Genomic DNA, 23,444 nt, shown 5'->3' with positions numbered 1-23,444 from the left:
GAGAGAGAGAGAGAGAGAGAGAGAGAGAGAGAGAGAGAGAGAGAGAGAGAGAGAGAGAGTAGCTTCTTCGTCCTATTTTATTTCTCACTTGCAAGTCTCGGTTTAGTTACAATGATTAGGTTAAAGGTATCTAAATTTTCACTTAATTGACTTTTATCTAAATTTTGTTTCAACTGACAGAAAAAAAACATGTTGATATGGCAATATGTAGAGAATGGTCTTATCAAAATCATCACAAGCACACATATTATCATTCTGTTCCTTATTTTTTAGACATCTGTCTCTTAATTTTACACTGTCATTTGTGATTATTATAACTTTTTAAATATTTATAATGTGAACCATTATTCTTATTGAAAAACACCGAAGTGTCAAATGATATTATTGGAAAGTCCATCTGTCAAAAACTGAAGTTGTACACCTCACTAAGTAGAATGTAACACAGAGGAAAGTGATGTTTCTTCCAGAGGTTAAAAATAAGAATGGTCTTCAATTAAATCAACATCGTCAGGATAAAATTATTTATGAATAATAAATAATATCCTAAATTTCATACACTTATGAGAAATCTTATGTAAACATTACATTATATTTTGTATATGTAAAATAGAAACTTTATAATAGTCGTGGAGATGAGCAATACTTGTTGACGTTACACCAAAACAAAGATGGAAGACGTGGCAGATGTAAACATTGAAAAAGTGCGTGAGAACTTCAGTAATTGGGAAGCTGACAAGGATTCTTTGGCACCTTTAACACCACAAGAACGTGATAGTATTATAGAGGTAACTATTGAAACATTTTATGTAATTGTTGCGTTTAATGAAATGACAAAACCGACGGGTGCTAAAACCGGCTTAGGTGTCGAGCTTTTCTAGACTGCAATAGTTTCCCATTTAGCAGCCAGTCGACATTAATTAAAGCCTTATTTGTTTTATGATCTATGTTAATATTTCACAAAAATAGAGGTCAATTTATGAGATTGCGGAGGCAATGTTTATTTGTGAATGAAATGAGCCACGTCTGAGCAAAGAACTATTGAGGGCGATATAAATTACAGGTAGTTATGATGATTAAATTTTCTGGTATTATTGTATTTTCGGTCGGCGAAACCTTTCGGTTTTAATTTACAACAACATGATTTTGATCATCATATATCATTTAATCATTACTAGATCTTTAGGTTTCACGATTAAATCTAAGGCTGTTGGTCAAAATAAAAAATGTTTCCCCCACCTCTGAAATTTTCAATGTCTGGTTTTGATCCGCACCATGACACGGGGGTTTCATTGAAGTGTATTACAGGGCAATGTAACCTAGGAAAACAACTACTTTTTCTTATAGAAAAAATTACGCTCTCTTCGAAAATGACACTCGTTCCCGTCGCAAATGAATAGTTTCAGAAATATATATACATTTATATCCTCCGATAATGGGGGACCCCCAGTGGGAACTCGGGGTTTTGGGTGGGGAAAACATACTGGGGAATCGATATATAAACTTAAAACAAGCCTTTTCTTCTCTATACATTACCTTCTTGAAATTATAATAACCGGAGGAAAATACAAAACAGTATATCTAGATAAACTTTGGAGGCGCCATTGCAAAGATTGTGTCATGAAAAAATACAGTAACCAGTGCTGCCAACGTCCGATGTAGATCAAATGTTATTTTGTGACCTGTCATACTACTAGGCTAGGTTAGTTGGGTTTGTTAGGTTCTGTGCCATTTTTGTACTTTTTATATATTGTGTAAAACTTATATGGAGAAATTATTTAAAATACGTATGGAAATATCTATCATTGCTATCGTTAGTAATGTCAGCGTGCCGTTGGTAACTCTGTGTACCATACGTCAACGTTGGTAACACTGTGTATTATTGGTAACGTTGCTAATGTTATCGTTCGCAGTTCATTCGTAAGAGAAGTGACACCGTGCAACTTAAAGTTAGCCGAATTGGCTGATCTGTTTGTTTCCTATTGAAATGAACATCAAATTCGGTTAAATCACGTTATTTACTGTAGGAAAACATATATTTCCTGTTCGAAATCTCACCCTGTAATACAATACAAAATTACCGACACGGGTGCCTCCTGCTTAGTTTCCAAACTTACCCGATTGATAGAGCCCATGTCGTCCCAGGGTAAGAATCGTTTATTTTTACAATTTAATGCTGTCCCATCAATATCCATTCTTACCCCCCTGTTAAGTTTGTAGTTGATTGGGACACGTCCTTTGCAGTGGCATTTGATACCGCTGTAATAATTATCATGAATTGTTAGGTAGGGGAAAGGTCATTATAATGCGTCGTTCTCTGAAGCCATGGCCAAAGTTACTCGATTGTAAAATTTCCCCCAAGCATTGCTTCCTGCTTGACTATAATAACACCTGTTGGGCGGCGCTCCGTTCGCCTATCAGCTGGAGGCGCAAGTTTGAACATTTATTCATGTTTATGTTTTTGCTAATCCCGACAATCTACATTCTTAACCCCTTGTTAAGATTGTAGTTCATTGGGACGCGTCCTGAAATTATACCGTACACTAATTTTCTATATATACAACCAAAGGTTAGGTTAACCAATATGTAGTTAAGATTTTTCGGTAGATTAAGCCAGTGTCTAACAATCCAACTGTACTAACCTTTTGTTTCTGTACGCTTGTAGGCCTACTTTAGTTGGCCGCGGATTTAAAAACCCGAGATTGACCTAACTGAAGTCCGCCTTTCCAATGCTAACCACCGTAATGGGCAGACGTGTTCCCTATAAATTTTCTTTGAGCAGTGTGGTTGAGTTTATTACTCATATAGATCAGCTTGATGCATTGAGGACAATAAGGTTTTTAGACCTACGGGACTTTAGCGACTACGAAAATTAAGGTAATCCTGAGTAACTTTTTTATTATTACAATGTGGTTAATATATAATTGTTCCAACACGATTACTTACCTAGAACTACCTTCTTAGGAGTTACTGGTTAACTACCTAACCGACCAGCTTTTTGTATAGTTTATCTCCCTCTTCTCGTTTTCTACGGGGTCAACCTCTGGCAGTGTGGTACATGCTCGAGGCGACCCCGGGGTCAGGCAGCGTGCTAGCTCAGGTCGACTCTCCAGTAAGTTTCTGGTCGCGACGCAATATACATCTCGCCGCGCTTTCTCTTACCTGTGCGACCCTCGTGTCCCCCGATCCTTTGTGCTTACCGCGTGTTGCCCACGTGTTTTCATTTCACTTTCCCGTTCATCCTTGTGTCTCTTGGTGTGTTAGCGTCGTGTTATGGAGCATCCTCGTCGTTGCGCTGGGCCTGTGGCTGGGAAGTCTTGCAGGGCTTTCCTCTCCAAGCCTGAGGTTGATCCCCACTCCCTGTGTTCCACGTGTATGGGGAAAGCGTGTTCCCCTACCTCTACGTGCCCGGAATGTGCTGATTGGACTGAGATCCAGAGGGTGCGCTTCGAGACGAAGAAGAAGAAGGCAACTAAGAAGATGCCTAAAGATTCAAGCATTTCTTCGCCTGCAGGTTCGCCAGATGACTCGGCAGACCGTAGCGCCCGCTCTTCTTCCCCTACCCAGCGTAGGGGACGAGGTAAGTCCGTTGCGGGGAAGAGGCCCATTGCCCTTCCCCAAGAGTCTGATTTTCCTGTGGGGGATGTGTCCAGTGTGGGGCAGGCATGTGTGGGGCCTGAGTGGAGTGCAGAAGTGTGGGTAGGAGGCGAGGGCCTGGTGCCCGCAGGTCCCGTCGCCTCGGAAGATCCTATGTGGGGTAGGCCGAGTGCCGATACTTCCCCTGCCTCGTGGCGTGTTTCGAGTGCTTCAACCGCCGGGGGAGACACGGAGAAAGGTAGTTCATCGTCTTCGGACCCCGCCACATGCGTGAAACCTAGGACTCCCTTCAGGTCTCCCGTTAGAGAGGAGGTAGATCAGTGGCTCTGTAAAGGACTCGCGGGGACCCCTCCGGCTCCCTCGGCTACGCTACCCCCTCGTGTTTCTGCAACCGCCCGCACCTGAGAAACGACGTGATTTTCCCCCCACGGTCTTGGACGTGTCGGCCGGTCGGAGAGCTCCGTCCCCATCCTCGTCGTCGTCTTCTTCGTCATCAGAGGACGAGGACAGGAACCTTAACAAAAGGAAGAGGGAGAAATCCCGAAGGAAGGAAAAGTCTCGTTCCCGCTCGAGGCATGGTAGGAAATGGTCGAAGTCCTCTAAGAAAAAAGCGAAGAGGAGTACTGTAAGTCAAAGGACTGGGTGAATGTCACAGTGCCCCGGAGCGAGCTGTTTAGGTTTTCCACAGCCGCGGCCGCTTCCGGGTGGCTCCCTAGAGCCTCGCCTTCGTTGTGTCACCCTCCTAGCTCCTCCTTCGACCTAGCCGCCAGGCGGGATGGCTCGAACCGAGACCCCCATGTATTGTTTAACCCTACGGTAGCCTCCGCCCCTTCTTCCCTTAGGAAGGATATAAGGAGTATGAAGGAAGGCTTAGCGTCGACCACGGGCACCTTGGAGGCCTTCCTTAAGCACCAAGGGCGCCCGTCGGTCCGCATGGATCCCCCATCCACGGAGCCCCCCGTGGAACAAGGTACTCCCATGACGGATGCCTTTGTATCCACGGGGCAGACCAGACCACTGGCAGGCTCGGAGGACGTTGGTACTCCCATGACGGATGCCTTCGTCCCCACGGGGCAGCCCGTACCACTGGCAGGCCCGTCGGGCGTTGTTTTTCCCACCGTCACGGCTTACCCCCGTACGGAGGAACTGGTGACGGAAGACCTGGTGGAAGGAGGGGAGTGCTCGACGGACGACATCTCCTCCTACCGTAAGGTACTGGCCCTCATTCGAAGACACCACCGGTTGGATGAGCCCAAGCCCTCAGCTGCAAAGGCAGTACTTTCCGGACTGTCCAGGATGATCAACAGTCCGGTACAACAAAAGCCATCTCTGTCTCTCCCTCTCGCTCAAGACGTAAAGCTGGGGATGGAACAGATCGATGGATACTTGGCAGGACTAGCAGAGGCCCCCAGAAGCCAGAGTTCCTCCAAACTTCTGCCGGGCCTAAAATCCTAGAAACGTTTTTACGTTTCCGAAGGGCATCGCGGCGGTCCCTGTGCGGTGGAAGCAGCGGTGTCCGCGCTGAACCAAGGAACCTCGGAAGACAGGGCATCCACGGCCCCCGTGTGCTTTTCCCCGATGGAAGCATCTATGATGGAGGACATGGCTCAGGACCTGGTCTACGTGTCCTCCTGGTTGGATTGGTGGTCGTGCGCTTTGGTGGGGTTTCAGGCATCACACGACCTCTCCCTTCCAGAAAATCAGGCCATGCTGAGGGATCTTGTTAGCTCTGGGGGCAAGGCTTTTAAATTTTTATCGTCCCAGTCTCTGTCGGTAGCTTCGAACTGGGTCCTGAGAAAAAGAGATACTGTTTTGAGCAAACTAATGCGGAAGTTGCCTGACAGGGAAGCAAGGAGACTGAGAAATTCCTCCGTGTGGGGGAATGACATTTTCCCCATCAAGTTGGTAGAGGATACTATGGAGAAGGTGAGGAAAGTGAGAGAAATGGATCCTAGGCCCCCGCCTATGAGGAAGACCACGTTTAGGAGAGCGCCAACGGACGTCCCTCACTCCTTACAGACCACACCCTTGCTTCCCAGAAGAGAACTTCCTTCAGCCCCTTGGCTTCAAGCCTCGCAACAGCCCACCCGTAGGATCACGGCAGGCCCTCAGTCAGCCTACAGACCCTCCTATGGTAACGCTAGGAGAGGTAGATCTGGCCGCTCCTCCAGGAGAAGGTAGGAGGAGAGGACCCCTACTCCCGCAGGAGCCCCTAGTAGGGGGATGCCTCAGACATTTTTGGCAAGTACTGTATGGCGGGATCTCGGTGCGGATCCCTGGACGGTGACGGTCCTGAAGGAGGGCTACAGACTCCCGTTCCTGGAAGAGCCTCCCCCTCTCATCCCAGCCCAGAGGGCCGTTTGGCTGGTTCCAAAGGACCCTTTGAAGAGGTTGGCGCTACAAGAGGAAGTAGCGGCCATGATCAACAAGGGAGCTTTGGAGACAGTGGAGAACCCCGGCCCGGGTTTCTTCAGCAGGCTCTTCCTGGTGGAAAAAGCGACAGGAGGGTGGAGGCCAGTCACAGATCTCTCAGCCCTCAACAAGTTCGTCTCGAAGACGGAATTCAAGATGGATACCCCCAAGACAGTGATCGCAGCCTTGAGGGAGGGGGATTTCCTCATGTCTCTCGACCTCAAGGATGCCTACTTTCAAATCCCCGTACACCCCTCCAGCAGGAAGTTCCTCAGGATCAAGTGTGAGTCCAGGGTCCTGCAGTTCAAGACCCTGTGCTTCGGCCTCTCGACGGCCCCGCAAGTGTTCACGAGAGTGTTCGCCTCGATCTCGGCGTGGGCACACGAGAAAGGAATTCGACTACTCAGGTACCTGGACGACTGGTAGCTGCTTTCTGCCTCAAGGGAACAACTGAAGGAGCAAGGCGATATGTTGCTCGACCTCTGCAAGGTGTTAGGGATCACGGTCAACCTAGGGAAGTCCCAGCTAGTCCCCAGCACCAGGATGACTTACTTGGGGATGGTCCTGGACACCCAGTTAGTAAGGGCCTTCCCCTCAGAAGAAAGGTTGACCAACCTGGAACGTATCCTTCAACCTTTCCTGACGGGACAACCCAGGAGGGCCAAGGACTGGCAGATGTTACTGAGTCACCTGGTTTCCCTGGAAAAATTAGTACCGCAAGGGAGACTCAGGCTCCGCCCGGTGCAGTGGAATCTAAAGGAGTCGGGGGTCCAAGGCAAGGAACCCAACAAAGTAGTGCCAGTCCTCCCGAAAACGAGAGAGACCCTTCTTTGTTGGAGCATCAGGTCAAACACGGAGAAGGGAATGCCCTTCGCCTCCGACCCCCCGGAGATGCTGTTGTTCACGGACGCATCGAAGGAGGGCTGGGGAGCGCACCTGCTGGGAAAATCAGCAAAAGGGCTGTGGTCCAGCGAGGAGGCGTCTCTCCATAACAAACATCCTGGAGATAATAGCAGTTCTAAGGGCGTGATGACAGTTCGTACACTTACTGCGAGGGAACACTGTGGCGTTAATGTGCGACAACGCCACAGTAGTGGCGTATGTAAAGAAGCAGGTAGGCATGAAGTCAAAGGTCCTCTGCGCCCTAGCCACGGAACTGTTGGAGTGGGCCACAGAAGAAGGGTTGGAACTGACGGCAAGGTTCATTCCAGGAAAGAGGAACGTGATGGCCGACGGCCTCAGCAGGGCGGGTCAGGTGATAGGTTCAGAGTGGACCCTACACCCGGAGGTAGCTCGAGCAGTCATCCTACTGTGGGGCTCCCCAGTGATAGACTTGTTCGCCACACGTCTGAATGCCCAACTCCCCGTGTTCTGTTCTCCAATCCCAGATCCGTCAGCAGCGTTCGAGGACGCCTTCCAACATCCCTGGGACGGTCTCGATGTGTACGCCTTCCCTCCCTTCAGTTTGATCAGGCAAGTGCTGAACAGAGTGAGAGGGTCGTCCAACCTGTCGATGACTTTAGTAGCGCCCTGGTGGCCGGAGAGAGACTGGTTCGCAGACTTAAAGGAATTAGCTCTTCGTCCTCCTTGGCCGCTTCCGGACAGGCCAGACCTCCTGCGACAACCTCACTTTCACAGGTGGCACGAAAACCCTCGATCCCTCCGCCTTCACGCGTGGAGGTTATCGAGAAGCTCCTGAAGAAAGAAGGATACTCATCGAGAACCGCGACAAGGATGTCTGGGTATCTACGGCGTTCCTCGGCAGTTGTCTACCAGGCGAAGTGGGCAGTCTTCCTGAAGTGGTGTGCATCCAAAAACATCAGGCCCTTAGGGGCGTCGATCCAGGACATTGCAGACTTTCTGGTGTACCTGAGAGACGACGTGGGTTCGTCCATCCCAGCCATCAGGGGAGTTCGAGCAGCCCTAGGTCAAGTCTTCCTCCTTAGAGGCATTGACTTGGGAGCCTCGAGGCACATCTCGATGCTCATCCGTAGTTTTGAGCAATCATGTCCACCCCAGGAGGTATGGGTTCTGCAGTGGGACTTGGCAAGAGTCCTCAAAGTTCTGTCAGAACCGCCCTTCGAACCTCTCAGGAACATTTTAGACAGAGAACTCACCCTTAAAACAGCTTTTCTTTTAGCCCTGGCCTCGGCGAAAAGAGTTAGCGAGTTACACGGCCTCTCTTACAAGGTCTCACACTCCAAAGGCTGGAGGGAAGTTGTCTTTAGGTTCGTCCCTAGTTTTGTGGCGAAAACGCAGAACCCAGCGTGTTGGGATCCTCGGTTCGAGGGTTTTTCAGTGCCAGCCATCCCTCGATCCGGCAACCCTAAGGATCTCCTCTTATGTCCCGTACGAACTATAAGAAAATACCTGGAAAGGACTGCAAATTTCCGCCCTCAGATCAAAAATTTATTCATCTCAACAGGACGGGTGAAGAAACCGGTCTCGAAAAATTCCACGAGGCTTCTGGGACCCCTGTACCTGGAAAACCGAGACCTCATGATATCAGGGCTCTGAGCACCTCTCTGGCTTTCGAGAAGAACATGGCTGTGGGTAAGATCCTGAAGGCTGGGACCTGGTCTAGACAGTCCACCTTCACGGAACATTATCTAAAAGATTGTACGAGAAAATCCTTGGACAAATTTTCTATTGGCCCGGTCGTGTCGGCCCTTCAGGAGATCTAAGGTCATAGCCACAGGGTAACCGGGGGTGTTAATGCCAAGAGACACTAGTTCCTTCCTTAACCTTACCCCCCCCCTCCACTTTTTCCTTCCTTCCCCGGATCGAACGGGCCAGGAAGATGAGGAGAAGACCTTAATCACGGAAAGGTATAACCTTCAAGAAATTGGTTTTGAAAAAGGTAAGACATTTAGACACTAAGTGAGTTTTTTGGATAGTTTTCCCCTACTTTTCGTGTAGTTTTCAAGTGGTCTTAGAATCAAGACCTCTTTAGAGGTTCCCTCTCTCGCGTGCCTCCCCGTCGAATCCTGATTCCTGCAGGGCACTCCCACCTCCTAAAGTGTAAGTCTCCTAAGAAGGTAGTTCTAGGTAAGTAACCGTGTTGGAACAAATCACAAATTTTTAAGTAATTTGTATTTTTCCTAACATACTTACCTAGAACTACCTTCGGGTTATGGCCCTCCCATCCTTCCCCGAGAACCTGCAGGATCTAGTAATACCTATTCCAACGAAACTTACTGGAGAATCGACCTGAGCTAGCAGGCTGCCTGACCCCGGGGTCGCCTCGGGCATGTATCACACTGCCAGAGGTTGACCCCGTAGAAAACGAGAAGAGGGAGATAAACTATACAAAAAGCTGGTCGGTTAGGTAGAGTTAACCAGTAACTCCTAAGAAGGTAGTTCTAGGTAAGTATGTTAGGAAAAATACAAATAACTAAAAAATTTGTGATTTTAGAGTGCTGCCCATCACTTTTTTTTTGTGTAGGAGAGAGACCTGGAGGGTGGGGTGTCTGGGGGCTTGCCCCTGGCTAGGGGTTGCCACCTGGGAAGTAGTAGGTTAGGTAAGGTGGGTTTGTGGTGTTTGTATGATAGCGACAGTGTTTGAGGGGTTGTAATGGGGCTGTTAGCTCCCCCCCCCCATTAGGAAGGTAAGGACACAGCTTGTAGGTCAGGTTAGGGGGGAAAGTTTGGATTAGTTGTTGTCCATTTTTCTTGCACATTTCCGACATTCATGCGGTGAGTGGTCCTAGTATGTAGATTATCTGGACTAGCATTTACAAATTTAGTGAATTCATTATTTTTTCGTAACTGAAATACAAACCACGCTATTTACATGGGGTAATTACTTCGGCGTAGCTGAACGACGAGCCATAAAAGTTTTAACGAGGGTTTCCTACCCCGCCGCAAGTTAGGGGGGGGGGGGTAGGGAGGGGTAGCTAGCTACCCCCCCTCACACACACCGGAGAATACTCCACTTTACTTTTGGCTCATATAGCGATCGGAAGTCTCTGCTCCTATCCTCACTTGACGGCCATTATTGTTTTGTCTTTTAACTTACCTTTTCTTATACTTAATATATTTAAACATTATTGATGTTTATGTATATTTTTGTGTATAGAAAATAGTAAGTTTCCTTTGCTTTCGGTGTTGTGCGGTGTGTGTTGTGTACGTCTACGAGAGTGATCGCCGGCTTTGCAGACCACCACGATCTTTTCTTGATCACGGCCTTTCACTCCTAGGCCACCATGGTTGCCTTTGTGGAGTCCGGCCCTTCTCTTGAGGTCGTTCACCTCTTACTCCGTACTACGCCTATGATAGCCTCTCAGGACCGAATCGCTATTTCGTTTTATTTGTCTCAATTATTTTTATGAATATAATTGTTTTAACTTTTCAGCTCAGGGCTCACGTCCCTTCGGGGGTCGGTGATCCTTGGAACATTCAAAGTCAGTTGCATAATTATAATGTTATACTGTAATTCTGTTTTGTTAACTTTCGTCCCCCCCCTCACCTGGGCATGCCGGGAGGGGGAGGGGGGGCGCATACCTTCTTTCGTTCTTATGTTCTTTCCCTCGGGGTTTCTCTTCGGAGTTTCACCTGGGGGAATTTCTGTTAAATAATTATTCTGTCTTATTTTCCAGTTTACGATGCTGTTTCTTCGTGCCTGTTGTGTGTGCCTTCGAAGCAGAGCTGTCCTGTTTTTTCTGGGGAGTCGGCTTCGCCGCCGTCTCTCAAGGCATTCGTCAGGGGTGTTCCCTTCTCTTAGAAGTTCCCCTTTGACTACTGCCAGCTTTTCATTGCATCCTAGAACGATAAGGAGGTTCGCCTCCAGGGTAGTTAGTTAACTTCCCTTTTTACTTTTCCCTGGTCCTTGGGCAGTTATGCTCTTGGGGCTGAGCGGCCGCCCTTGTGACTTGCTCAAGGGGCTGAGCGGTTGCAAGGGTAGACCATAGTACTAGCGACTATGCTCTCGGGGCTGAGCGGTCGCTTCTGTAGCTACGCTACTGCAGCTGCAGGATCAGTCTGGCCCTCTCTCGTTCGCGAGGGAGGCCGTACTAAGGGCTCCTCCTCGGAGGATTGCTTCTTTTGTCTCTTCTACGAAGTGTCCCCTCCCGCTCGCGTGAGAGGACACTCACAGAGACTCCTCTTCGGAGGATTGTTCCTGTTTACGTCTACTGATCTCACGGGCTTTCGGGGCTCCATCACCAGTCTCTTCTACGAAGTGCTCACCTCTCTCGTTCGCGAGAGGGGCCACTCATAGAGACTCCTCTTCGGAGGATTGTTCCTGTTGTCAACAGCTTGCTGTTCAGTCACTAGCACTTCGGTGTTTAGTGACAGGGAAACTTTGGTTTCTCTTTTTCCCTGACCCTTCGGGGTCTCGGAGCTTTAGTTACGCAGTTCCCTCGGGCTCTCGTAACTTTAGTCACTTCTACACTTCGGTGATTAGTGACGGAGAAACTTCGGTTTCTCGTTGCGTTGACCCTTTGGGGTCTTGCAACTAATCCCCTCGGGGCCTCGCTACTCAGGCTACGTTAGACCCTTGGTCTCTCGTTCCTCAGTGTACCTGTTGCCTGCTGTATCCGTTCCTGACTGCAGATGCGCCTTGGGCGCCCGCGCCCCCGTTATCTAACGGACTCCTCCCTTTGGGGCAGGAGAGACTTTCTCACACCTTGAGTAAGTCCCTTAAGTGCCAGGTATCACCTGCGCGCCAACGTTCCCTTACGCGCCAGCGCTCGACTGCTGTTTCTGAGTCTGCCTTCAGAGACACCCTGTTCCAGTATTCAGTTAGGCTGCTACCAACGTTCCCTGCGCATTTGCGCACATCGTTGGGGTTCCTGAGATAGAGCACTGGCGCTCACCAGCGTTTCAGCCTACGGTGTCTCTAAATCTCTTCTACAAAGGACACCTCTCCCGTTCGCGGGAAAGGTACCTCACAGAGACCTCTCCTCGGAGTATTTAGCAGTCCCTCAGTTGATTGTCGGCAATGAAGTGGACCTCCTGGTCCTCTTCAGGGGATGCCCTCCCTTTTAGGGACACATCCCAGTTCCTGATCTACGAGTTAGCCGATCCTTCAACCATTTCCGACGTTCTTCTGTTATACAGGGGCCTAGATCTTCACTCGCGCATTCGCGCTGAAGACCGCCCGCGTGCGGGATTATTTCCCGCGCGCGATCTCGCGATCATCGAGGATCGTTAGCCGACGATCTTCTGATACGCGCTAACGCGTAAAAGTTGATAATCGCCCGCGCAGGATGGTTTCCCGCGCGCGATCTCGCGACCGTTTAGGATCGTTAGCCGACGATCTTCTGTTACGCGCTAACACGTAAATGCTGTAGATCGCCCGCGCATGGGATGGTTTCCCGCGCACGATCTTCAAGGCCCTTCCGCTCGCGGTTTTTCCGCGCGCGATCGTCGAAGATCGTTAGCCGGCGATCTTCGGATCCAGCGCTAGGCGCTCAAGCGCTGACGAATTTTAAGTGCGCGTAAGCGCCGAGGATCGGTCTGTGCGCGGGATGGTTTCCTACGTGGACAACGAGGCTGTCTGCACGCGATTCTCCGCACGCGATCATCGACGGCCGTTAGCCGGCGATCTACGGATCCAGCGCTAAGCGCGCAAGCGCCGACAATCTTCTTAGTACGCATAAGCTCCGATGATCGTTCTGTGCGCGGGATGGTTTCCCGCGCATGGCAACGAGGCTATCCGCGCGCGGTTCTCCGCACGCGATCGTCGACGTCCGTTAACCGCCGATCTTCGGATTCAGCGCTAGGCGCGCGAGCGCCGACGATCTTCACAGTACGCGTAAGCGCCAAAGATCGTTCCGTTCGCGGGATGGTTTCCCACGTGCGACCATTGAGGCTCACGCAATCTTCACACGGATCGTCCGCGCGCGGTTTCCTGCTCACGATCGTCGTAGATCGTCCGCGCGCGGGCACCAAGGTTTTCCCGCTCGTGATCGCCGACTATCTTCTCTCGCGCGCGAGCGCGGACAATCTTCGCTCACGCGTGAGCTTCGAAATCGTCCGTGCTCGCGCGAAACGCCGACGATTGTCTTACATAGTTGGAGATCGTACGCACGCTGGCACCCTGTTTCCCGCTCACTGTCTCCTACGGTCTTCTCTCGCGCTAGCGCCGACGATCTTCGTACTCGCGTAAGCGCCGAAGATCGTCAGCGTTATTCTTCTGCGCGTGGGATGGTTTCCCACACGCAATCGCCGACGGCGCTAGCAGCGGCATTCTTTTTTCGCCGAGATCGTTCGCGCGTGGGATGGTTTCCCTCGCTATTGCCCACGATCTTTCACGCGCAAGCGCCAGCGATCTTCATATGCGCAGAAGCGCGGGGATCGTTCACGCGGACGCCGATACGCTCACGCGGGTATGCGGGCGCGGTTATACTGCTACGCATGCTTTATTCACGAGCTACCCAGATCTGTGCTTTTCGGCGATCGTCAGCGTGATCGGCGTACCGTTCTCCGACGCGACGGCGCCCTGTTTACATCAGGGCTTATGGCGGTTAGGCCACCTCCGCGTTTCCCTCCCCCGCAGCGCAGAGCAGCGCCCTCTCCGAAGGGGGGGAGGTTTCTGGACAGGTCAAAGGTCTCTTCTCCCTTCATTGCAGATTCTCTATGGGCGAACCCTCATGTGTCATCTCCCCCAGAGGATCGAACGATCCTCTTCCCTCCAGAGGGACTCCCTGTCAGCGCGAGGGTTGGTCGGCATCCCTGGTGGGATGCCGTCTTCAGAGCGCTCAAGCAGGCGATGAACCCGTGCCTACTGACTGGGGTCACTAATCAGTAGCAGCTTCCTCTCCCCCTGAAGGGGTTGAGAGGAATCCCTGGCATGGTATCTCCCCCAAGGACTATCCTGTCCCTTCGCGAGTCCTTACGCAGGCGATGAGCCCTCCTCAGACTTCATCTCCCCTCCTCTGCGGATGAGCATTACCCATCCTGAGGAGGGTCAGAAGACCCGGTCCTCTCCCCCTTCACGCCATAGGGAGAATCCCCGCCTCTTCCTGAGGGTCCTATCGTGCGGAAGGGGCTAAGCCTTACATCCTTCATTGCTGGGGTCCTGTTTCCCTCCTAGGAGGGATCCTAAGGCCCTGTCTTCCGCAAGGATCCAACAGGATCCAGTTGGACCCTTGGGGCATGTCTACGAGTCTCCCCAGGAAGAGCCTCCTGGGGTGGGAGACCCCGCTGCCAGTCCATCAGGAGCAGGAGCTCCAGGGGTCAGAACTTGCGTCCTGGCAGGTTCTGGCCCTCAGGAGAAACCTCAAGGGGATCCCAGATCCAGAGATTCCTCTTCGGTAAGGGCAGCTTTCCCTGGTCTCAGGGAATGGAGAGCCCCAGAGACTAGGCCGAGGGACAGCTCTCCGAGCTTGTCTCCTTCAACAGTCCCGGCTGGTATCGAGCCCCTCCCTCCTCCCTGGGTAGGGATCGGTGAGGGGACGGGCCCTCCGGGCGGAAATCCAGTCCATATCGGAGATACACTCCCTCCAAGAGGTGGCCAACGGGTTCCGGGGCCTCCTTAATCTTCTCCTTCCCTTCTCGACTCTGTACAGGGTTGTCAAACAGTCTCCGTTCAGCATAGCGACAGCAGACGCGGTCAGCTTTGCGGTGAGACCTCAAGACTTCATGTGTACACTGTTCCGGTAGGACTCGTACTTCCGGTCCCGGTTCTCCCATCTTCAAGGAAGTACTTTGGAATTTGCCTGGAAGGCGGATACATGTATACCAGTTCAAGGGCTGTGCTTCGGCCTCTCCACAGCACCTCAACAGTTCTCCGATACTTCCACTCGGATCTCTTCACGGGCTCTCAGGATCGGCATCCGGCCACTCCATTTCCTGGGTGACTGGCCGATCCTGGCAGACTCGAAGGCATCCCTTCTTCGTCATCGGGACAAGCTCTTCGGACTTTGCCAAGTTCTAAAGATCATGGTGGTCCTCGAGGAGTCCTCCCTGCAGCCCTCTCAGAATCTGGTATACTGAGCCTGGTCTTAGGCTCTTATCTCCCGAAGCCTTCCCTTCAGACAACAGGGTACCAAGGCAGAGGAAGATCGCAGGGCCTTTCCTCACACGAGAAAACCCTTCAACCCAAGGTTGTTACGTCTCTCCTCCCTGGCCCGTCTGGTTTCCTTAGTCGCCTCAGTTTGAGTTCTCTCCAGTGGCGACTCGGGGCGCGGGGGAGTCGGGGGCACGCCTCCCCGGACGCCGAGACCCCTAGGGCCTACAATTGGGAGTGGTCCCTCTCGTCCTTCCCCAAAACTTGATGCTGTCTTCGGACGCGTCAAAGGAAGGGGGGGGGCCATGTTCTGATCCATGGGTCCTCAGGCCAGTGGTCAGAACCAGGAAGAACCTTCTCTAGACCTACTAGAGATGGAAACCGTGTTTCTGGCACTTCAGTAGCTCCACCTAGCCTGGCGGACTACTCTGTGGTTATGAGGATCAACAACACCACAGTGATGGTTTTCTGGCCTAGACAAGGAGGTACTTTTCAGTACAACCATCCCATCCTGCGGTAGAGATACCGGGATGGTCCGAGTCCCCCTCGGTCTCCTTAGCAGCTCGCTTGATTCCAGGCAAAGGAATGGGCTCGCCGACAGTCTGAGCAGTGTGTCACGGATACCACATTCCGAGTGGTCTTTGGATCCTCAAGTAGCCTACAAGTCCTGTCTCGGTGGGGCTCCCTCTGTGGACCGGTTCGCTACAGCACTGAGCTGCAAGCTCCCGCTGTTCTGCTCCCCGGTCACGGATCCCAATGCCCTCTGGTAAGATGCCTTCCAGCAACGGTGGGACACCAGCGATGTGTTGCCTCCGTAGCTTGCTCCAACTTCCCGCCGGGAGTCTATCCAGCATCTCCTCAAAGAGAGAGGATTTTCACACAAGTGGCGAAAAGGAGGCCTGGACACCTGCGCAAGTCTTCCGCAGTAGTCTCCTAGGCGAAAGAGCAAGTTTCTGTGGCTGGTGTCGGGGAGAGGGCATCCCTCCACACGATGCCGCTTCCAGCGATAGCGGAGCCCCTAGTGGGATTGCGGGATAAATGCGCCTTTCAGTTTCGACTGTGTAAGGCTATCCCTCAGCCTTAAGTCTTGCCTCCAGGCTCTAGGGACAAACATTTCTCCCCCGCAGGAACTCTTCCTTCGCATGGGAAGCCTTGTCCTCTCCTGCCCTCAGTCGAAGGTGAGACCTCCTCCTTGGGACGTGGTTCGAGTCCTCGAGTCTCTAAAGAGACCCCCTAACGAACCACTACATAAGTCCCCAGATCACCACCTTTCTGGGTAGACAGTGTTCCTGCTAACCTATCTTCAGCCAAACGAGTCACATGGTCTCTCTTACGACTTCGCCCATTCAGGGGGTTAGGGGGAGGCAACATTCAGGTTCGTCCCTGAGGTTTGTTGCCGAGACTCAGAATCCGGGAGTGCCGGACCCGCTGTTCGACACCTTCCAGGGTTCGAGTCTCCGTCCTGTAGCAGATGACTCAGACCATCTCCTACCTTGCCAGTAGGGAGTCTGACCTGGCGTCTTCAAAGAACAGCTGCAGTTCGTCTCCAGGCTCAAGTCTCGTTCGTGGATCCTGGGTAAAGATGGGAAGGGTCTCCAGGAGTACCATCTCGGCCCGGATTCGCAGGGTGCTACACCCTGCCTTAAATCCTGACCCTTCTCCGTCGCATCGCCCTAGAGCCCATGATGTCAGGGGCTTAGATACGTCCCTGCCCTTCATGGAGCATCATTCAGTGACGCAGGTCCTACAAGTGGGGATGTTGAAGCATCAGACCTTCTTCTCAGCCCATTACCAGCAAGACATGACCCACAGGAGGCTCGATACGTTTCTATCGGCTCTGTGGTGGCTTCACAACAGCTGGTCTAAACCTCAGGCTCCTTGATGGACAAGTAGCAGAAGGTTGAGGGCATTGTTACCTGGTGTTAGTCTGCATGAATGAAAAGATCTGTCTGGCCCTTATTCTTTTCTTCATCCTCTCCTCCCACGGAAAAAGCAGCATCCTGGGTTCTCTGCACAGCTGACCTCAAACCACTGCAGGTAGACCATGCTTCCTTGTGTTCCTAGTATTAGGTGTAATACTGTCATGTCCCCATACCCTGACGAGGTGGTATTGGGAGAGTTCTAGCCTGGATTTCCTTCTGAGGGACTCCAGGGCAACTGCCTGGGACAAGTCACTTTTCACCTTCGCACACACCTTATGTTGGCCGCGGCAGTTTCACAACCGCCAGCAAGGAGCAGGGATTCCCTATTGTCCGATTACTTGATCGCTCGAATATGGAATCCCCTGGCAAGCCAAAGCCAGTATGGCCGGGACTTACCACCCTTCCTAAGGGTTAAGTCATCCCATGTAGATAGCGTGGTTTGTATTTCTGTTACGGAACAAATGACAAATTCGTAGATAATTTGTATTTTTTCTAACTATACAAACCTTAGCTATTTACAGTTATGTGCCCGCCAGCCCTGTCCCCCAAGATAAGTCCTACCTCTAAGTAAAGTGGAGTATTCTCCGGTGTGTGTGAGGGGGAGGGGTAGCTAGCTACCCCTCCCTACCCCACCGCTAACTAGTGGCGGGTTAGGAAACCCTCGTTGAAACTTTTATGGCTCGTCGTTCAGCTACGCCGAAGTAATTACCCCATGTAAATAGCTAAGGTATGTATAGTTAGGAAAAATACAAATTATCTACGAATTTGTCATTTTCATTCTGTTAAAATTAACCTGAAAAATTTGACTGGCGACAATTTTTACTCTATTTTCTGATGATTGCGACCCTGTCCTAGTATGTAGTTTGTTGGGGTAAGCATTTACAAAACTAGTGAATTCATTATTTCATTCTGTTAAACTTCCCCTGAAAAATTCGATTGGTGACAATTTTTACTCTATTTTTTGACGATTGCGACCCTTTCCTAGTATGTAGTTTGTTGGGACAAGCATTTACAAAACTAGTGAATTCATTATTTCATTTTGTTAAACTTCCCCTGAAAAATTCGATTGGTGACGATTTTTACTCTATTTTCTAATGATCGCGATCCTGCCCTAGTATGTAGTTTGTTAGGACAAGGATTTACAAAACTAATGAATTCAATACTTTTTCATTCTGTGATCATTCCCTTGAAAAAGAGTCGATTTCTGACATTTTTTACTCTAATTTCTGGCGGTCCCAAGCCTGTCCCAACAAACTACAAAGGCTCATGTTTTCCGGATAATGTGTTTGTTCCGGCGTATTTATTGAAAGACGAGCCATGATAATTTTAGTGAGGGATAACTACCCCATCCGCTAGTTAGCGGGTGGGGTTGGGATAGACTGGCTACCCCGCTCACTCACACCTCTCGGCTTAGTAACCACTTTACTTTATGGCTCGGTAGAGGACGGACATGCTGCCTTTCTCTCCTGCAAAGACTTGCCTTGATTGTTTTTCTTTGTTTTATTTTTTTTTTCTCGTGTGTTTTCATTTATCTTGCATATATATGAGTGTATATATGTACAGTATAAATGGAAATTTAGGTTTATGTTGTTAGATACTTGTAACTTTAATTACTGTTGACAACGTATCCGACTGCCTCCGCCGTAAGGGAGTTGTCATTGCCGCCCTACCCTGCGCTGATGGTCGGCAGGTTCTCAACACTGCCGTGTGTTTGTTTCATTACTGAATTAAAGTGTATAACAGTTCAGCTCCCTTTCGAGGAATTATCTTACAAGGAAGGTGACTTATTCCCTGAATAGTGTGTTTTGTGCAGCGGAGCATGAATTGTAATTGATCACTACTTCCTTTTTTCACAAGTAGCAGCGACGTAGAACACAAGACCGATTGCTACGGTCGCCCTGTTCGTTATCCTGCGCTCCATGTGGTACCTCGTGAGCTACCCACGTTACGAGGTAGCATTCGCTGTTAACCTTCAACTTGATGTTCCTCCTTCGAGGGGAACTTCTCTCTGAGAGATTTTTTTTTTTTACGCATACGCTTTTTTCCCATAGAGCTGGGAGAAAGCTTTACTTAGGCTATGTCCTCTTGCGGGAGGACTTCTCTCTTATTCGTGAGAGAGATTATTATGCCTACGCTTTTTTCCCATAGAGCTGGGAGAAAGCTTGCCTTAGGCGTTGTCCTCCTTTGGGAGGACTTCTCTCGTTCGTGAGAGTGAGTTTCTTACGCCTACACTTTTTTCCCATAGAGCTGGGAGAAAGCTTGTCTTAGGCAATGTCCTTCTTCGGGAGGACTTCTCTCTCGATGCGAGAGATATTATTAAGCCTACGCTTTTTTCCCATAGAGCTGGGAGAAAGCTTGTCTTAGGCAATGTCCTCCTTCGGGAGGACTTCTCCCTCGTTCGCGAGAGAGATATTTTACGCCTACGCTTTATTCCCATAGAGCTGGGAGAAAGCTTGTCTTAGGCGATCTCCTTCAGGAGAACTTCCCTCTCGTTCACGAGAAATAACTTGTTGGAGTTTGCTGATCCACCAGGGGCGGTGGCAGAGCTTTCTCCAAAGCAGGTTACCCCTCTGGGGGAACGAGTCTCTCGTTCTCGAGAGAAGACCGCCTCTGGGCATCGGCGGTCCCCCGTTACGCTTATGGTTCTCCTTCAGGAGCGGAACGAGATCCTTATCTTAATCGACATTCTCCTTCGGGAGAACAAACCTCTTATGCGGAGGTGTTATCTTTGAACCTGCTGGTTCTCCTTGATCCTTCGGGGTTTCGTTACGATCACCCTTTGGGCTGGCGTAATCGTGAGCCTTCAGGCTCTCATCATATTGATCCTGCGGGTTCTCATGACAGTAGGAGTCCTTCGGGACTTCGCTCGAAACCTTCGTGTTTCAGTTACGCTGAACCTTCGGGCTCTCGTAACGATGGTAACGTTGAGCCTTCAGGAACTTGTACCATCAATCACGCTGACCTTTTGGGGTCTCGTGACAGAGGAACCTCGGTTCCTTGTTTCGCTGATCCTTCGGGGTCTCGTAACATTAGTTACGCAGAGCCCTTGGGCTCTCGTAACTTTAGTCACACTGACTCTTTGGTGTTTTGTGACAGGGAAACTTCGGTTTCTCGTTACGCTGACCCTTCCGGGTCTCGTAACGTTAATTACGCTTAACCCTTGGGCTCTCGTAACTTTAGCCACGCTGACACTTCGGTGTTTTGTGACAGGGAAACTTCGGTTTCTCGTTACGCTGACCCTTCGGGGTCTCGTAACATTAGTTACGTTGAACCCTTGGGCTCTCGTAACTTTAGTCACTGACACTTCGGTGTTTTGTGACATGGAAACTTGGTTACTCGTTACGCTGACCCTTCGGGGTCTCGTAACATTAGTTACGCAAAACCCTTGGGCTCTCGTAACTTTAGTCACTCCGACAATTAGGTGTTTTGTAATAGGGAAACTTTGGTTTTTTGTTGCGCCGACCTTTCGGGGTCCACAACACTGGCTACGTTAGGCCTTTGGTCTCTCGTGCCCTTAGTAACTCTGACCCTTCGGGGTCTGACAACGCAGTTCACGCTGAACCTTTGGGTTCTCGTGATTATAGCGATACTTTTATGACAGAGTTTGCGGACTCTCGTTGTGTTGATCGTTTGCGCTCACAAAACACAGGCTATCGTGAACCTCTGGGTGAACGTAGTAGCGAGTACTCTCGCCACACTGAGAGCTCTCTGGCGCAAATTGGCACTCACGACCGGATTGGCGTGTACGACCAATTTGGCGCGCACGGTCGATTTGGTGTGCACGACCAAATTGGCGCTCACGGCCGATCCAGTGCGCAGGACCGGATTGGCGTGCACGACCAGTATGGGGCGCACTACCAACTTGGCACGCACGACCAACTTGGCGCTCATGAACAACTAGGCGCACGTAATCAGTTGAATTGCGCGAACAACTCTTATGACAGAAAGTTTTTCGAATTCGTTGCGCGAAGTGTTCACGAGTGCACAAGAGTTTTACTTTCATGACAGAGTTTTCGAACTCTCATCCCGTGAATTGTTCGCGGGCACCCATCTTCATCAAGAATTTTACTCTTATGACAGAGGGATGCCTGCTGCCTAGGGGTTTTCGAATCTCTACAGGTAACTATGACACAGTTCCTTTGGGTCCTGGTCACGTAACACGATTCCTGAAAATTCCATCAGGAATCAGCGACAGAGTTCCTGCGGGTTCTCGGCACAACATCCCTTAAGGTCGTGAGAAAGGAATTCACAAATAGATTCTGAACCCCCTAGGTTCTCATCCGAATCTCTCAGTTTCTGCGATCCAGAGTTTTTTCTGAAAACTCTATGGTCGACCTCCCACGCCCTACGGGATGGGTCTTCCAAAGGTGTGACTTGATACAGTACGTCATTCTACACTCCCAGCTGATTACCATGTCAGCTAGTCTGGTTTCTCCAGCACCGATCCTTTTGTTTTCGAACGAACCACCGTCATCTTCCCTCCACCTTCCCACTTCGAGTGGTTTGGTTAGCAAACGGAAATGAGCGGGGAATGAAAAATTCTTTACATTCCAGTTCATTTCTCCTGGCAGGCCTTGCCTGATTTAGACGGTAGTTTTCTCACTAGTGAGAAAGCGTTCGATGGTAACTCCTTTGGGTAAGCGGTCGATGGCAAATATGTCTGGCCTTCTTGAAGTAAACCCCCACATACAAGACTTCACCCTTTTCGGGAGACTTGTTCCTGAGAAGTTTTTACAGAACTTCAATGGGTGTTGTTAAAACTTCATGAAGGCCGTAAGCCGTCCCAAAGCATGCGCTCTAGCCAAGACAAAACTGTGAGATTATTGTCTTAAACTCGGTTCTACCGTTTGATGGAGGCAGCCTTCCCCGTCATTGTACCCTGGGTAGAACGACTTGCCTTTTTACACGATAGGCTTCCGAAACTTTTTTTTCTATTCTTACAGGGTTATTGTTCCGAACAATTAGTCCCGAAGGAACATTGTTAGCTGACGTTAAAAGAACGATAGCAACAGCGTGGACAACTTTTCATTACGTTTACGAACGTTTCAAACCCACCCACAGGTAACCAGACATCTGTTTCTGTGTAATGAACACTGGATAGCTCCTCACATAAAGAGGAGGGGTAAACCAAAGGGGAAATGATCACTTCTATAACTGCATTTGTTCTGTAACTGAAATACAAACCACGCTATTTACATGGGGTATTACTTTCGGCGTAGCTGAAATGACGAGGCATTAGATTTTTAACGAGGATTTACTACCCCCTTCACTTATGGCTCGGGTGACGGTCAGACGTGTCTACCTCACCCTCGCATTTTGACAGCCTTAATCTTTTTTGCTTTTTATTTCAGAGTTTGTTCGGAAGTTGGCCTCTACCTCTATCATGCGGAAATGCCGTGGCTTACCCGACCGCCCTTGTGGGACGTTCATGTCGGCGGTCGAGACGGACCCTCACACCTTGTGTCTGTACTGCAGAGGTCAACGGTGTGATAGAGAAAAAGTTTGCAGTGAGTGCAGGGAGTGGTCTACCTCCCAGTGGGAGAGGTTTTTCTGGCGACGGAAGAAGTCTAAACGGGATATTTCTCTTTCAAGGGTTGCCTTGAAGAAGGAAAGTTCCAAGGACTCTTCTTCCGCTGCCCGAACCTCCTCCAAAGCTCCCACTCGATTGGTCTCTCGTGAGAGGCCGGCGAGTGGTAGCGTAGGCCATTCTTTTGTTGACCAACCTCGGGGTTCGGGAGAAGGAGTTGCGTCCCATAGCAAGGCAGCTCCTCCTCCTCCTCCGGGGGAGGATATTAATAACTCTGTGACTAATGATGATTTATTGCAGCTTTGGGCTTCCTTGGGGCTTAAGGGTTCACCCTCCAGGGAAGCCCTGTTTGACTTGATCCAGTTGGGAGCAGCTGTCAAGCAGTTGCCGGTGATAGCGGAGGTAGATCCTCTGTCTATCGTTGACGTTGTTGTGGCAGAGGCTTCAGACGGGTCTGGTCAAACCCCTGCCTTGGTTGCTGATGTAGCTGAAGGCTCAGTTCCCCCCTCCGAACATCCTTTGAGGGAGGAGCTGAGTCCAACGGTCTCTCCTGCGGGTGATTCTCCCCCTCGGGGGAGTTCACTGACAGAGACTCCTCTTCGGAGGACCGACGATGGTGTGCCTGCTCCTAGAGGTCGTCTTCGCCGCAAGGCTCGCCTTCCTCTCCGCAAGGGTCGCCCTCCTCTCCGCCGTAGAGGCCTTCCTTCTCCCTACAAGGGGGTTAGGAGGCGCCTCTTCGGTTCTTCACCCTCGACGTCCCCCGCAGAGGTTCCTCCTCGACGTGAGTTGACCGTTGCAGCTGCATCCCTGGACCTCTTTGCAGATCGTTTGCGATCTCCAATGCCTGCCAGACCTGTGGACCTGCCTTCTCCGTTCCTGGAAGCTGATGCGCTGTTAGCGCCCACGCACCCTGTTTTCCAACGGCCTCCGGTCCCTTCGGAGCAGAAGGTCTTGTCTCACAATGTGAGCAAGTCTCGCCAGGTTTCACCTGCGCGCCCACGTTCTCCTGTGCGCGAGCGCGCAGTAGCGCGCAAGC

General features: G+C 50.6%; 1 protein-coding gene across 2 annotated transcripts in view; it reads left to right on the top strand.

The window, feature by feature from the left end:
* Positions 1-558: 558 nt before the first annotated feature.
* Positions 559-23,444, top strand: part of Cog3 (conserved oligomeric Golgi complex subunit 3) — a 152,086-nt gene continuing 129,200 nt past the window's right edge. The window contains exon 1 of one of the 2 annotated variants that reach the window (XM_068386773.1): positions 559-785. In XM_068386773.1, the coding sequence (XP_068242874.1) occupies positions 669-785 (117 nt within the window). In that variant the 5' untranslated portion in view covers positions 559-668. The remainder of the gene's footprint in view (positions 786-23,444) is intronic. The other variant, XM_068386774.1, reaches the window with a different exon arrangement.

This window comes from Palaemon carinicauda, chromosome 14, assembly GCF_036898095.1.
Source record: "Palaemon carinicauda isolate YSFRI2023 chromosome 14, ASM3689809v2, whole genome shotgun sequence".
NCBI classification, from domain to species: Eukaryota; Metazoa; Arthropoda; class Malacostraca; order Decapoda; family Palaemonidae; genus Palaemon; species Palaemon carinicauda.
The sequence above is the reverse complement of the archived record's forward strand: the minus strand, read 5'-3'. Positions and strand labels throughout refer to the sequence as shown.